Source organism: Schistocerca americana, chromosome 7, assembly GCF_021461395.2.
Source record: "Schistocerca americana isolate TAMUIC-IGC-003095 chromosome 7, iqSchAmer2.1, whole genome shotgun sequence".
NCBI lineage: Eukaryota > Metazoa > Arthropoda > Insecta > Orthoptera > Acrididae > Schistocerca > Schistocerca americana.
The window spans coordinates 122,377,454-122,394,864 of NC_060125.1; the positions used below are offsets into that span (position 1 = coordinate 122,377,454).

At 46.1% G+C, this 17,411-nt stretch overlaps 1 protein-coding gene across 1 annotated transcript in view; it reads left to right on the forward strand.

Moving 5' to 3' along the window:
• The first annotated feature begins 518 nt into the window (after positions 1 to 518).
• The window catches only part of LOC124622768 (myrosinase 1-like), a 53,356-nt gene continuing 36,463 nt past the window's right edge, over positions 519 to 17,411 (forward strand). The window contains exons 1-2 of the mRNA XM_047148559.1: positions 519 to 664; positions 16,395 to 16,528. Of these exons, the coding sequence (XP_047004515.1) occupies positions 526 to 664; positions 16,395 to 16,528 (273 nt within the window). The 5' untranslated portion in view covers positions 519 to 525. The remainder of the gene's footprint in view (positions 665 to 16,394; positions 16,529 to 17,411) is intronic.

The following is a 17,411-nucleotide window of genomic DNA, read 5'->3' on the forward strand; positions in this document are numbered from 1 at the left end:
GGCGGAGTTAATTACCAGATAACCGATATCACGAGATAAGGTCACTGAGGGAGACTGCCAAATTCAATTTCATTCCAAACGCGCTTCTGTGTATCACTGGCAATACAGACGCTATCCGCGGGACATCAACGAGCCGTTGTCTACAGCACTTAAAAATAACTCACTCTGGATAGTAACAACAACGAGTTGTAGCTGTTAGTTGGAACGATATAATGAAGAGCTTTTTTCTTTTTGTCAATAACAATCCTAGTGGTGACCTCAGTAACCAATTCGCTGACGCACAGCTTAAGTGTACACCTCCTGTTTTCGATATCATAAAAGAAATCGTTCTCCACTCTATTTTGTACATTTATCGGCACATGACCATTTGACGAACAGAATATTATCTCGTTGTCTGTGAACAAAGATGATGATGGGGTAATCAAGCTATTCAAAACGTGTACGTATAGGCCTATATATATATACGTGTATCAGCTGAGAGAGCTGCAAGCGGCTGTCGCGGGCAGGCAGAAAGAGAGACACTCGATGTGGGCGGCAGTTGTCTTCTCCGCCGCTGCGCTGGCTCTTGGGTATGCGCAGACCGCCGTCAACCGCTTCCCCGATGGCTTCATGCTGGGGACGGGTTCGAGTGCTTACCAGGTGGAAGGCGCCTGGAATGAAGACGGTGAGTTGTGATTCGCCCTCTACTGTCTGTGCGAGAGCTCTCGCGATCTGTTTCCAAACTTGTCTAAAACAAAAACACAGGGATATGATTCGAACTATATCTCAAAATTATTTGCGTAGCACAATTTTGCCAAGGAGAAAACTAAAGGTTTACCGTTGGGCAGCCGCGCGGAGTGGCCGCTCGGTTAGAGGCGTCATGTCACTGATTGCGCGGCCTCTGCCACCGCAGGTTCGAGTCCTCCCTCGGGCATGGGCGTGTGTGTGTGTAGTTCTTAGTATAAGTTAGTTTAAGTAGTGTGTAAGTCTAGGGACCGATGATCTCAGCAGTTTGGTCCCTTAGGAATTCACACACACACATTTGAACCGCTGTGCACTTCAAATTAGTTAAAATTATCAAAATGGTCAAAATTACTGAAAGTACAGATTTCGTTGGGATCACTGTGATTAACTGAACGAATTATAACCGCATCCCCGTAACACATCTATAACGGTTCCAAAATGTTTTAGAAATAGTAATATGCTAAGTGCCGAACCAGGAGCGCCGAACCAGGACGATATATGTTTAACTGAACACGAAGACAAAAGGAAAATTTGGTGATGCGAACTATATGACTCGCTACCATTTCCCTTACGTTTGTAATGAGTGTCACGATTTGTTTGAGCACCACGATGATACACCATATGTACGTGCGAGAGCAGGCTTTAGAACAAGTTTCGTTCGCGATGGATCCATAATACTCTGACCGAAAAAAAAAAAACGCAGCACCAATAATGAGTGCCATAAACAAAAATTGGTAGGCGTTTTCCTGCATCGGAAAGGTGATGTCTATTCAAATTTCGGCCGCGGTGGTCTAGCGGTTCTAGGCGCTCAGTCCGGAACCGCGCGACTGCTACGGTCGCAGGTTCGAATCCTGCCTCGGGCATGGATGTGTGTGATGTCCTTAGGTTAGTTAGGTTTAATTAGTTCTAATTTCTAGGGGACTGATGACCACAGATGTTAAGTCCCATAGTGCTCAGAGCCATTTGAACCATTTTATTCAAATTTCGCACCAGACGTATACAGAGGGGTCCAAAAAATGTATCCACTGTTTTAAAAGTCCATAATTGGCAAACTAATTGACGGAGTTGTCTCATCTTTGGTAGTGTAATAGTTTGTAGTTCCGGCAATCGCCCCACAATCGTTGTATTGCGTTATTTTGTTTTGTCAGATGACAGTCGCCAAATAGTCAGTGTTTTGTTCTTAGTTGCACCTAGTTACTCGAGTAAACATGGCTGGCGCAAGGCTTACATTCGATGAAAGGAAGTAAGTTTTGAAGCGGTATTTTAAGTAAGAAAACATTAATGAGGTTCAACGGCAATGGCGAAATGAGTATCAAACGAAGCCACCGACACGTTTAACGATTCGTCGCATTCGAGACAAATTTGAAGCCGAAGGCTGTGTTAAAGATGTACACAAACAACGATCTGGACGACCTGTAACAGTAACAAGTCCAGCTAACTCCCGTCGTGTGTTACAACAATTCACTCGCTCACCACAGAAGTCTGTGAGACAGTGTGCCCGTGAAACTGGAGTCAGTCGCTCAAGTGTTCGGCGAATTTTGAAGACAGCAAAGTGGAAGTGCTACATCCCACGATTGCTACACACAATGAACGAGGACGACCCAGATCGTAGAATGGAGTACTGCGAGTGGTTTGCTATCATGGTGCGCAACGATGAAGAGTTTGCACAGATGATTGTGTGGTCTGATGAGGCATAGTTCAAACTCAATGGTACAGTAAATCGCCACAGTTGCATCTACTGTGCCGCCGAAAATCCGAACGTCCATGTAGACAAAGCCGTGAATTTGCCAGGAGTAAATGGGTGGTGTGGGTTGTCTTACCGGGGCTTGATTGGGCCATTCTTCTTTGACGGCACAGTTTCCGGTGAGGTGTACCTTCAGAAGCTTCAGACATCCATTTTACCTGCCATCCGAGACTTGTATGGAGACGGAAGAGTTTACTTTCAACAAGATGGTGCCCAGCCCACTACCAAAATCGTGTTAGGGCGTATCTCGACGAAAATCTACCAGGAAGATGGATAGGCCGTAGAGGTGCTGTGGAGTATCCACCACGTTCCCCAGACCTAACACCTCTGGACTTTTACCTGTGGGGAGTACTAAAGGACGTCATTTATCGGCAAAATCCACGCACATTGGATGAACTTCAAGAATCCTCGTACGTTCATGTGTAAATATCCAACTGAACACGTTGCAGTCAGTAGTTCGTGCAGCAGTTCAGTGGCATCGTTTGTGTGTGGATGTTAATGGTGACCATTTCGAACACCTACAGTGATTTCTTTAAGTTCGACTTTAAGCTACACTTTCACCGAAAATGAGACAACTCCGTCAATTAGTTTACAAGTTATAGACTTTTAAACAGTGGATACATTTATTTTGGACCCTTCTGTAAGAGTGAAACTGGCAGCGCCACTTTGTGGATGTAAATCAGGTTTGCTTTAAACACATGCTGTAATGGCCGTGAGCGTTAGTTACATCAGAGATTCGATGTGGTGAGCTGACATTAGTCACGTATGCCTTCAAGGCGATAAAGACTCTATTACCAATAGCTCACTGAGTTTGAACGAGGTCGTGCAGCAGAGCTACGAGTAGCTGGACGTTTCTTCTGCGATATTACAGAAAGACTCGGCAGCAATGTGGACGCCGTACATGACTGCTGACAGCGGTGTTCACCAACTGTACGGTCGCGACAAGACCGCGGGATCCGGACGGCCACGTGGGACTACCGCGAGGGAAGACCGTCGTATTCGGCGTGTGGCTCTGGCGCATCGTACTGCATCTTCAGCAGTAATTTCAGCCGCAGTTGGCCACACAGTCACACAAATAACTGTTACAAATTGGTTACTTGAAGGTCATCTCCGAGCCAGATGCCCTGTAACGTGCATTCCACTGACCGCAAACCACTGCCACTTGTGACTTCAGTAGTTTCAAACGAGAGCTCACTGGAGGGCAGGGTGCAGGTCTGTCGTATTTTTTGCTGAAAGCCTGTTCTGACTCGATGCCAGCGATGGCCGTGTGTTGGTTAGGAGGAGGCCAGCTGACATCTGCCACCAATCTATTTGTGTGATAGACACATTGGACCTACACCTGGAGTTATGGTGTGGGATGCGATTCCGTACGGTAGCTATGGTGTCACCGCCAGACACCACACTTGCTAGGTGGTAGCCTTTAAATCGGCCGCGGTCCGGTAGTATACGTCGGACCCGCGTTTCGCCACTGTCAGTGATAGCAGACCGAGCGCCACCACACGGCAGGTCTAGAGAGACGTCCTGGCACTCGCCCCAGTTGTACAGCCGACTTTGCTAGCGATGCTACACTGACGAAGACTCTCTCATTTGCCGAGAAGATAGTCAGCATAGCCTTCAGCTAAGTCAACGGCTACGGCCTAGCAAGGCGCCATCACCAAGTTATATTGAGATGATAATACTGTATCAACAAGACCAATGTTCACCAATTGTGGATTAAAGTTAAGTATTCCAGCAGCTACGTACTTTTCTTTATAGCATTCATTACGTATCCTGTTTCAGACCTCACGCCAGCCTGCGTGAGTTTAAGCGCGTGCCTTCCGGCTTCCTCTCATTGTGACTTGGCTGTCTTGCATAGTCACAACAGTAGCAGCAACACTTTTGAGGTTATCCCACGCACTCTCACTGCAGTCCGTTGTTTCGGACCGCTGCCATTTGTCAACAGCATTGTACGGCGTGTTTTCCAATAGGATAACGCTCGCCCACTTACCGCTGTAGCAGCCCAACACGCTCTACAGGGCGTCGACATGTTGCCATGGTCTGTTGGATCACCACATCTGTCTGCAATCGAGCACATGTGGGATATCATCACATAACAGCTCCAGCGTCATCCACAACCAGCGTTAACCGTCCCTGTACTGATCGACCAACACCAGCCGCCGGCCGGGATGACGAGCGGTTCTAGGCGCTACAGTCTGGAACCGCGCGACCGCTACGGTCGCAGGTTCGAATCCTGCCTCGGGCATGGATGTGTGTGATGTCCTTAGGTTAGTTAGGTTTAAGTAGTTCTAAGTCTAGGGGACTGATGACCTCAGCAGTCAAGTGCCATAGTGCTCAGAGCCAACTCCAGCCCAGAAACTCACATCCAGCACCTGCAGAGCGCAACGCAAGGACGTTTGCATGCTTGCATTCAAGATTCTGGCGGTAACACTCGTTATTAATGTACCAGCATATCACATTTTCAGTAGCTTATCTCGCGCTTAACCTGTGATCTTGCAGTGTTAATCACTTCAGTATGTTACGTAGACAAACGTGTTCCACAAATTTCGTTACTCTTCATTAACTGTTTTTGTGGTATTGCGATTTTTCTTCCGTCCGTGTATTTCTCTCTGAATGAAGTCCCAGATCATAAACTATATGTCTCTTAGTACTTTTGGTAAGAGTTTAAAGAATTTAGTAGAACTAAACATTCGTTAAAACTTAACTTTTTCAAATGATATGTTACTTATTTCTGGTGTTTCACAACTTGTACAAACGTCGGAATGCAATTATGAACCGAAGGGTATGTAACGGAGGCAGTAACTGAGAAAGGAGTGAGACAAGGTTCTAGTGTACCCAATGTCCCCGCCGTTTCGTATTCGCTCCGTACAATGGGAAAGCAGTTATAGAGAAGAAAACTTCGGAAAAGGAAATAGGTTTCAGGGAAAAGAAACATAAGCTTCTAAAAGTTTTCTCATAACACTACAATTCTGCGAGACTCTCTCTGTAGTACGACCTTCTTAATGTCGGATAAGCTTGTTATTCAGCTAGCAGTACAATCTAGGACGACATACCTCTTCTTCGTCAGGTGGCGAGCAACACCTGTGAAGATCGTATCTCATCTGTATCCGAAGATAATTCAATGATTACAGATTCTCCTCGCAATCGGATTCGTTAATTTCTCCGTTGCTGTATCAACTCAGAGATAAAGTTTAACTGCGGTACTTTTACAATTTGTCAACTGGGAAACGGAAAAATCCTAGCGACTGTTCTCCGCGACGGTCGAGCCGAAAAAGAGCCGTCCCCCCCCCCCCCCCCCCCACGAGGTTCTTGAATACACCTGTCATGGCCCAGCAGTGGCTACTGTGCCAATGACGTCTTCTAGAAAGGAGGCCCGATCTTCCTCAAGCAATCACTGTAGTACAGTACAAATTCTGTTCTCCGAAAAAACAGCACACAATGCCTGGAGGTCCTACAGCGAAACCCCCGGCGCATTTCAGAAGATGAGGGAAGCTTCCCAGCGAGAACAAGCTCCGTCTCGTCCATAAAACGATTTAGTGGGCGCCGTTTTGGCGAGGCGCGGCGGCGTCTAAGAAAGGCGACATCCAGAGAAATTCGTCGTGCCGTCTCACAAGGTACGCTGTTTTTGTAAAAAACACATTATCCCGGCGCCAGCCTGACGCCGCTATACGTGGACCCGCACACGGGATAAGGAGACCAGCCTCCCACATCACGTCCACTCGCTAATGAAGCAGTCAGGCTGCCGCCATGATGCCCGGCGCCGCCAGTTTCCAAAAACGTGTCATTTCGCATTCAGCCACGCCGTTCCCATCCTCTCGCTTGGCCGCTAGCGAAACAAGGCCGTCCACCAGAATGCCGGCCCATAACCACTGCCCTGCAGGCACGGCCCACGGCCAGTATCGGTGAGTACAAAGGAATCCGCGAACTCGCTTGCTGCTCGGCGAAAGTTCTAAAGCTGCCCCTAATGCAATGGTCACCTCACGTCCAAAAAATTTGTATCTATAGCTGAGTTTCTAGTACTGTTACTTAAGTCATGCAAGTACTGTGAGGTCAGTCAGTGCTTTACCCTAACGCTAATAGTCCATCAGATTAATATCAATCTTAGCTGCGCCAAAGGCGAATGAAATTGTATGACAATCACCGAAACAAAATGAAAGGGGAAGTGCCTGACGGCTGTTACCACGGCAGTGGTCTGCCTGGAAGGCACCGCCGTATTTCAACCTGCTGTTTACTAAAATTACTAACTCGTTTAATATCCATAATAATTAGCGTTTCTGTGGTGTCACCGCCAGACACCACACTTGCTAGGTGGTAGCTTAAATCGGCCGCGGTCCATTTAGTACATGTCGGACCCGCGTGTCGCCACTGTGTGATCGCAGACCGAGCGCCACCACAAGGCAGGTCTCGAGATACGGAATAGCACTCGCCCCAGTTGTACGGACGACATTGCTAGCGACTACACTGACGAAGCATCGCTCATTAGCCGAGCAGATAGTTAGAATGCATCGCTCATTAGCCGAGCAGATAGTTAGAATAGCCTTCAGCTAAGTTAATGGCTACGACCTAGCAAGGCGCCATTAACCATTTTAAGATAGAGTCTCACTTGTATCATCAAGGAATGCTGTATTCACATGAAGGATTAAAAGTTAAGCATTCCCAAAGCAACGTACTTTTCTTTATTGCATTCATTGAGCGTCCTGTTTCAGACCTCTATCTAGCCTACGTGAGATTACGCGTGCCTTTCGGCAACTTCAGTGTGGCGTAGCTGTCTTGTTACGCCACAACAGTTTCTTTTGCTGTAGCATAAGCGTTAACAATGGGGATAAAACTGAATTAATATTCATTGTGTTTAACACTTAATGTTAAACAGCAAGCAAACCGGATTTTGCTTCGTAAAACCTGACCACGAGCTGTTAAATGGAAGAAAGGCTCACAAGAAGTTGTAAACACGAGACAAAATGAAACCGCAAACTGTGAAAACACTGTCTAAACTGTTTACTGTACAGGTTGGCCGCAAAATCTCGTCCCTCCCCCCTCCCCGTCCTTAATAACCAATATAAACCCCTGAAATTAAATAAATAACGTGAACAACAGTTCTTTAGAGCAGTTTTCTTGAGGTATGAACCATGTAGAGCTGCTCGAGAGAGGAAATGCACCGTTACCAATGGAGCTCTATAAGACTAGGCACACCGAATCGCAAATGAGATTGTGGTGTGCGTACCGTAAGACCTTCGGTACACACACCATCAGATTATTTGACTCGTCGCTCTAACGAAGTAGGCGAGTGTCAGCAATATGTCTCGTGGTCTTATCGTGGCGTGTTAATCTTCTGCCGTTAGGTCAGACGATAGAAATGTCACTTGCACGCTTAGAGTAGCAGATAGACGGTGACCAACTTTAAACAGAACTTGATTAATTTTCATATACATTTATTAAAACAATAACAAGCATAAACATTACGTAACTTGATTCTGGATGCTATTTACAATTGACAATCTGAAGTTCCTTTGGTCTTGGTACATTAATCTTATTCTCACATATCTCTGATACTTGACAAAGTGTCTATACATTTATCTTTATGGCTATGTACAGGAATATGATAATCTTCTTAGGTGCAGACTGAAGCTTGACTATAGACTGGTACAGACTAATGCAGACAGGTACAGACTGGTGCAGACAAATGCAGACTGGTACAGACTGGTGCAGACAAATGCAGGTACAGACTAATGCAGACTGACTAATCAGAGGTGTGTACACTCGTTATAATACCTCGCGTGTTCAGTTATCACTGCGCAAATGTGATCCGTGAGGAGAAAAGGTTCTACATTAGCAGCAATCTCATTGGCTGCGTTACATATTAATACGCGGATCGGCGGAAGCAGAATTTGGTCCATCTCTAAGGCAGCGCCATCTCGTGGTGCGGAGATGGACGAGCGCTGCGCCTGCGCTGTTGTGCTTAGCGGGGCGCGCTCTAGTGGGACAGTTGTGTACGCGCTGACTACGCGGAACTATGTACACAACAGAGATGAACATTGCTGATTTCAGATCTTCTTCGATCTGGTTAACCAGATTTAAGAAATCATACAATATCAGAAGTTGCTGATTTCAAGTCTTCTTCGACCTGGTTAACCAGATTTAAGAAATCATACAATATGAGAAGTCGCAAGACAACGAAGTTTACTTCAAGTAAAAACGTAGAAGACACGCCATTAGTTCGTAGCTGGCTGTTATCCCGACATCTGTTGTGGCTAACTCCGATCAGTCAGGTATCGTGAAAGAACGTAAGCAAACCGCACTTCTCTGGTATCGGGCTGCATGGAATTTGACCGCCCGCGGAATACACGGACCTCGGTGGATGATAGAGGGCACTGTCGCCGCAGCGCTGCACTCGCCTGGTGAGTGCGCCACCGTGTCACCGCCTAAATACACCGGTCAGTAGTGTCCTCCGCAGCCGGCATAAACACCACTGCACACTGACCGCTCGCTTCTTCTCGCGCCCGCCACGCCCTCCCCCCACCCCTCCAAATTTTCTATGTCCTCTCCGTCCCACGGCTCGCCCCTTCCTTTCCCTCTCCTCCCTTTCTTTCCCCTTCATCGGTCCGGGTCCTCCCACTCCGCCCCCATCTGCTGCCGTGTTGCCTATAGTGCTGTTGTCAGTGAATGTTCAGTGTTGTGCGTCTCTTGTTAGTACTGCGAACAGCAACCAGACTGTCGACGTGTTTTTTTCTAATTGTGCCTTTCTACTTACTGTGAATCTTCATCCGCTTCGTCAACGCCGTGTTTTTATATTTTAAATTCCACAACTCTCCGCCATTTAACAGTTTTTTACAATGTCACCGTTCTATAGCCTGTTTTTCTTGTTTGTTTATATTCTCATTATGTTTTTTAACTTCACTGTAGGCTGTAGAGCAGCATATTACGCTGCTGCCAGCCCCCCTCCTCCCGCCCCCTCCAGAGGAATGCAATAAAGAAAAAAAAGGACCGCTCACTCAGTCGTGTACAATATTTCATGGGGTTTCATGTCATGAACGATTCATTGTAGCGGTCACCCTTTCTGTCTTTGGCGTCGCCAGACAGAGTTTTTCTCCTCTGAAAAATGGTACCTCTAACCCGTCACCCTCTTCTTTCGAGAGATATACGTTCTTTTGGCTAGTTATTATTCCCAGCGGTACGATGTGGTTGCCTCCTGGCTAGAATTGCATCAATGCTATAATCAGCTGGGACAGTCATACCATTTGTGGGTCACTGACTTGCAAGGACAGCCGAAAATGTGATTTCACTTGCGCCCATAAGGCTATAAGATTTCCTACGCCGACTGCTCGATTCGTGATGTGGTGGTTCGACTGCCACCAAACCAAGGGGTTGACATGACGGCTTTGAAACTGGATAAACCGTCGTCAGAGGACATCTTGCGCATCGCTGATTCGTTCGGAATGGCCCAGGCAGCTAACGAACTGACACATGGTAAGGCAGTTCACCACGTGCGCCATCCCAGCGTCGTAAACGTAGGACGACCGCTAGGTAGCAGCAACGTCGTGATTCGTCTTTGTCCGATGTCTCTGTGACTTCTAAGCCTGCAGTTGCCCCTCAACGATGGCTACATGGGCGGCTCCATGTCCACAGTGTTTTTTTCTCTCGCTCCCGGGAAGACTGTATTGATCGCTGGGCGTCCTGTACACCCTGCGGAAAAGAGGGGCACCTCCGCTCAGTATGTCGCAATCGCACGACCCACTCCACTCGTTCACTACCGACCCCACGACCACACCAGGACACGGTACACATGCTGCAGACAGTAGTCCCCCAAGGCGACCACTCAGAAACTGTTTCTCACGCTTTGCACGTTTCATCAAGACCAGTTTTCAGATAGACAATGGGGCCACTGTCTCTTCGATCAATCAGGCGACTTATGTCCAACTCGATTCACCTGATTAATCCCCGCCCTCGCGATATTTGCTGGTGTGTGGAGATAGTGCGATTCCTCTTCGTGGGAGGTTCTCAATTGCACCAACTTACAAGTACGTTACTCGGCTTTTGACGTTCTTTGTCGTCGACCATCCATAGGCTACCAAGATTTTTCGCCTCAATGCCTTCACAGCGTTTGGATTTTCTATCTCAGATGAAGTCAAGGTGGTTTCCACTGTGGTTCCTTTCCAGGAACTCTGGCGACCTCTACACAGCATTTTAGCCTCTCTGTCAACCAGATTTCGGGTGTGGTTCAGACTTTCAGGCGCACATCACTCAGATGCCACACCTCGTTTTTATCGCGCCAGACCAATTTTGGTGGCATTATGAGCTGCTGTGAAGCAGGAATTCGATCGTCTACAGGCAGCTGAGTTATTAAACCTGTGAAACCTAGTGCATGGGCCACTCCACTAGTCATCATCCAGAAGCCGAATGCGTCTCTTCTCTTGTGTGGGGATTTCCAGGTGGCCATTAATGTTCAATCCCAGGTAGAAACCTGTCCTATTCCATGGCAGGAAGACATCAAACTGGCTGGGGGCATATTTATTCAAGACAGACATGCTGATGCATATCTCCAGCTACCCTTAGATGAGGCATCTCAGGACATTGTTGTCCTTAATACGTCATTTGTGGGTTGTGCCCCGCTGGCATTTCCTCAGCCGTTTCATTACTGCAGCGATTTCTGGAACAGTTGATACAGCATATTCCAGCTTGCGTCTATTACTTGGGTGAACTTATAACCAGAGAATCCTCCCACCAGGACGTGGGCTTGTGTTCTTTGAAGACGTGCAGATTTTTTTCAGCCAGTAGTGGAATATCTGGGGCATTGGCTCACTGAAAATGGAATCTGGCCTACTCATCAGAACAAGGCTGCCATCACTTCTTTACCTCGCCAACGAACTTACTACAATTACATTTGGGCAAGCTCAACCATTATGATAAATTCTTACCCCAGGTAGCCCACGTTGCACAAACTCTTAATCAGTTGCATGAAAAGGGGTCCCTTGTATCTGGACCCCCGACTGTGACCTCGATTTTGTCAAATTGAAAATAATGCTGACATGCGCACCCTACCTCACGTCCTTTTCTCCCGATCGCCCATTGGTTGTTGCAGCCAATGCATTGGTCTACGGTATCAGAGTAGTTTTACCACAGAGGGATTGGGATGGTTCCAAACAGCCTACATCATACACATCCAAGACCCTGATCTCGGCACAGTGTAACTATTCCCAGTTCAAAAAGGAGGCCTGGGCAATAATGCTCAATCAAGAAATTTCATGTCCATGTTTTCAGGACGGAGTTCTTTCTAATTATGGATAACAAGCTGTTTGTGGTGTTATTTGAGCTGTGTTCGAACTTCCCAGAACGAATAGTCCAACGCCTTTGGTGCTGGGTGTTGTTCCTCAGTGTCTACAATTTTACTATCTAGTACAAGCCTACAGCCCAGAATTCCAATGTTAACACTCTGTCCGATCTACCAGCTGGCCAGGACCCTGATTTTGACCAATAGGAGGCCCTCTGATTCCACATCAATGCCAAACGACATCATACATTGTACAGTTTTCCCCTTATGGCTGCATGTATTCCTGTGCAAGGCACCAGTACCTCATCCTGTAACAAGTCCTTCTTTATGTAATCCATGACTGCTCCCATTATCTCACTTGTCAGTTGACAACAGAGTTCCACTCTTGGAAACAGCTTTCTCACTGACTATTGGTTGTGGATGATGTCATACTGAGATACTCAGACAGATGCACATGAAGTGGTTATTTGGGCAGAACTGCATTGTCGGTTGTTGAGTTTGCGTCACCAGGGTCACTGGGGCGTCTCACACGTGGAGACACTGGCATGCCACTATGTGTACTGGTCTGAGATCAATGACAACATCAGAAAGATGGTCTGTAGTCATGCAGCATGTGTCCAGCAAAGGCAGCGCCCCCTCAGTCCTGTGCCCCCTGGCCTCCCATGGGATCGTGTCCATCTCGATTTTGCAGGCTCATTCTTGGGATGTAAGTGGTTGTTCATTGTTGATGTATATTCAAAGCACCCCTATTTCGTATGTATGGCATGCATAACGGTCGAGGCCACCCTTACTGTTTTAGCCCAAGTTTTGGCCATTAAAGTATTAGTTTGTAAATTGGTCTTGGACAATGGCCCACAGTTCACTGTCCTCAAAGGATCTGTACCAGCAATGGCATCAAACACATCTATAGCCCTCTGTTCCTCCCTTCCTCCAATGGTGAAGCTGAACATCTGGTCTGGACTTTTAAAGCAACTGATGAAGAAGACTATCGAATTCACCGCCGCTATGACGGCCCTTACTTGTTTTTTGAGCACTTATCACATCACACTGATTAACAGTCCAGCCCTGTGGAGCTCCTCCATGGTTGCCAGCCCCAGATCTTGCCTCATCTGCTGACACCGTCCCTCCAGCATTACAACCTTGGCACAGCAGTGTGGGCACACTCCTACAGGAGTACTGAGCCTGGGACACCAGCAACAGTAGTGTCCATTCACGAGTGATGAGTTACATCGGTCCAAACACAAAGGGGCTTGAGTGCTGTGACCACAACCAGCTTCTGCCTAGGCCACAAGCTTCCTTTTCTACTACTTTCTGAGGCCAGTGAGGCGCAGTGGCCAGAACCCTGAGAAGCCACAGTGGACGTCCCCTCCCCCCCCCCCCCCCCCGCCCCTATCAGCCTGGCCCACCCCTCTGGCTCCCTGTGGACCAGTGGTTCCTCCTGGCACGCCTATCTCCAGTGATGTTCCTATGGACACAGCCGACCACCACCTACAATCAACCTTCGTTCTACCTTTCACGGGCGAACAGTGTCCCTCACGGCCAGTATAAATACTGCCACACCTTGACCACTGAGCTCTCTCTCCCACATCCTCCACCTCCTTTCCCAATGCAACTTCCAGCATCTACCCCTCCCAGATGATGAGCTTCGCCCAACTCTAACCCCACCTTCCTCGTGCTTCCTCCTCTAGGCTCGTTCTACTCCCCCCCGCCTCCCCCCCCCCCCCCCCCGCCACTCCCCTGAGCGGCTTACTGTGGCCGACTTTTAACTTGTGTTTGATTCCAGTGATTTTAAGTATGCGGCGAATTGCCAGCTGTGTCCTTTTAACTCTATGTCGACTTTTTAATTGTCCCCCAATGTCCGCATGTTAGTGTATATTTTACCTCCTATCATCTCCATTTACTGTATTTTATGTCCCCCTTTTTACCGACATTTTTTATGTAAGAGTTCCCCTTGTATTTTTATTAAAGCCATTTGGTTGAAGAGCAGTGGACTGTGCCACTTCCAGCCCTACCCTGCCCCCATGGAGCAGGGGGATGAAATTACAATAAAGGAAAAAAACACTGGGTCCCCCCTTTTTTATGTGTCCTCTCCCTCCATTGCCCCCCCCCCCTTATTGCTTTTCCTCTCCCCACTTTTTTTCCCTCATCTGTCCACGTCCTCGCCCCCCCTTCCTCCATCTGCCTCAGGCTGTGGTGTGTTATCTTCATGTCTACTCTATAGTGCTGTGCTTAAGCGAATGTTCAGTGTCGTGCGTCCCCTTTTTAAGTGTTGCGAACAGAAACCATACTGTCGCTAAGTGTGCGAACAGAAACCAGACTGTCACCGGGTTCTTTAAATCGTGCCTGTCTACTTACTGTGTCTCTTCATTAGCATTGCCTTCCAAAACTTTCCGCCATTTTACAGTTTTTAAAAAGTCACCGTTTTATCGCCTGTTTTTTATTGTTTGTTATCTTCTCGTTACGTTTTTTTAACTCTTCTGTAGCCTGTAGAGCGGCTTATTAAGCTGCTGTCAACCCCACCCCTTTCTGGGGATGAATCGAAATTCAATAAAGGAAAAAAAGAAGACCACTCAGTGCTGTACTTCGTATGAAAGCATTCATTACTATCTACAGCGTACTACTGAGTACTCGTCGACGACTTCGCTTTTGTATTGGTTTTCCTCTTTGGCCTCTATTAAAATTTCGTCTTGTGCTTGACCTGTTCACAGCGTTGTGTCGAAAGTTCGTTGCACTTCTTTATTGCATAGGTTGCTATTGACTTACCGGTTCTCTTGTTGTGTCGAGTCTGCCGTCCGACCAGCCCCGTTGCTAGATTCCCACGAGAGTTTGAGTCCCGTCCACAGGCGGCTGTGCGTCGTCATCGTTCCTCTCGTGTATTTCTGACGTGCGCACCGGTATTCGGCTACTTGCGGATGTAGCAACTTCATCAATTCGAGGCGATGATGAGGACGGTCTGTTGTGTAATCGATAAATGGTGTAACACATCCGTACAAAATATTGACAGTGATGAATATTAGTGGATTACTGCTTCTTCAGCTGTCCTTGTGTCTTCATGGACCTCAATGCATATTAGGATCAAAAATTAAAAAATCTTATAACAGACCTACCAAAATCTGAAAAGATGAGAGAGAATTATTTTTAACATTTTATTCGATCCGATTTCTAACCAGTTTCAGGAACTGATTGATTAATTCCTTCTGTTCTACCCTTGTCCTGTACATAACGGTACCTCTGTCTTTCTGGAGAACGAGAAAAAAACTGTTTGTACAATCCAGATTCCACCCAGAACAACCAGTGTCTCTCGATAAAGAATTTTTTCGACTGTATAAAGTATTTTTAAGTCAATTGTCGGACAATATAATTTCCGTTAGCTCTGTCATTCGAGGTTCATCAGGGCAATAGTATTCTTAAAATGCAGTCGTTTGTGCGTTGTTTTCGTTGGCACAGTTTACGAACTGCTTTAGGTATGCTCGGTATGCAACACAACAAGCAGAACAATGGCCACGAACGTTTCTTATTCCACAACAATGTTGCCTAAATAAAACTAGTAATTAATGTGACGTGCCTGAAAGCATTAATTTTTCTGTCGTCGGGTCTGCGTGGAATGAGAAAAATGTTTGTTTTCGTCATGCAAATGACACTTCGCTTTATTATGAGGGCTGTCGGGAATTAATAAGGAACTTTCATTGTTACTAAAACGTACATTATTCAGAAATTATCATAAAAACTGCGTTGCAGGAATTATTATTAAATGATGTATGTATAAGGAATATTTCATTTCAAAAAATTAAAGTCGCGATTGACGGTAGTCGTCTGAGATGCAAGTGAAACTCTGCTAGCTACCTTTGTAAGAATTATATGTGCAACAGTTTAGCTGACGATATGAAGTGTCTCTCATTCAAAATATTATTGATAGGTTACCTTTCTTGTACGTTTAAGTGCCCCAGATTCGCGTGTATCACTCTGTGTGTTAGCACTACGCGGCGGTGCGTTCTCTCGTCGCGGCCGAAGGAAGGAAGGGCTGTACAAACCGCTGTCATAAGCGGTTCTCTGTCCGACAAGAACGAGTAACTTTAACAACTGAAGAAAATACGTCTTAGCAGCTAAAATTTTCATAGTTCATTTTTTTCGTTGAATTCCTTCTACATAAAAAATTTCAGCGTGAGTTGCAACATGTCGGATTGGACCATTCCCTTGTGAGAACTCAACAGCAGCAGTAAAATACGGCTTTCAAACACGCCTAAAGAACTTACAAGCTAAAATTGTAGACATTTGCTAAGTATTAGGGGTGAATTAAAGTAAGTTACAGGGACTATAACCAAGGGTAGATTTAAAGAAAATTAAAGGGATTATCTAAAGCCTAAAGGATTTAAATTTTCTTCCTTTTCGTAACTATTGACTTTCCTTGAATTCTGCTGTGATTGTCTTGTTTTGTATTTATATTAAAAAAAGTAATCATTTGTGGAGTATTTCGTATTTTGTGCTGCACTTTTCCCCGTCCAAAATAGCAGCAACTCAAAATATTCTTTTCTTTTGGCTTTAGAGTTCAATTTTATTGCGAAACGACGATTGATGCAATACGCACATGTGACACAATTTACTGCTTTTTATATGAAACAGTTTCAGCCTCTGAGCTTATTACAACGTTGCTGCTTTTCTGCATAGGAAAAGGGGAGAGCATCTGGGACCGGATGACGCACGAAAATCCGGAGTACGGCCTAGGCGACGGAAACGGTGACGTGTCGTGTGACTCGTACCACAAATACAAGGAGGACGTGCAGCTGCTCAAGGCCCTGAACGTGAGTACCTCCATACAGCGAGTGTCGCTCACGGAATACCTGTTTAAGATTGCAGTAAACATCTTAATTTCGACCACCAAGTTTCTCAGATTACCTGCTTGCATGCTTCACATCTTTCCTCCGAAGCAGCATCCGACATAGGAAGTTTTTTGTGAAGTCTTATGTTATACTTGTATGTAATTAATAGGCTTTCCCAATAAAGATGTCCAAAACAACAAAATCGATTAGGGATTCAGTGGTTTAAGAAATAAGAAAATATTTGAATATCTAGAGAGCGATAATAACAATTTATTTGTTTAATCGTATGATGATTTTATGCAATCACAGTTGATATATGACAAGTGATTTTATGCAATATGCATATGATATGAGACAAGATTAAACCTTAAAGTCCGTGTTTTTCAACCAATTAATTAAGTTGGGTGTGAGAGTGAACAAGTCGTCCGGAATTCCAGGGTATGAATGAAGTGGACAGCGTTGGACTAGATGTTCAGTTGTCTGCTCTTCTTGATTACATTCACACATTGGTGAATTAATCCAGCCCCATTTGCTCCTGAAGTAGTTACAACAACCATGTCCAGTCCTTAACCTATTGAGGCGGCACCAGAGGTTCCTCAGTAGATCAAAACCTTTTGGCTTCTTTGTGGGGTCAAGGTGACGGGCTCTTGTTCCCAATATTTTTGTTGACCATTCATGCTTCCAGCTTTCATTTAGATCAAAACCATCCGCGATGAGTCCTGCAGTAACACTTGCTGGTGTTCTTGATCGCAGTCGTTGCTGTGGTGGATGACAGAATTCCTGGTGCAGTGGTAGAGGGGGTCATGCAAAGGTTTTCTTGGCCTCCCTCAGTAGAGTTTGTTTCAGGCCTTAAGTGAGGTGGGAG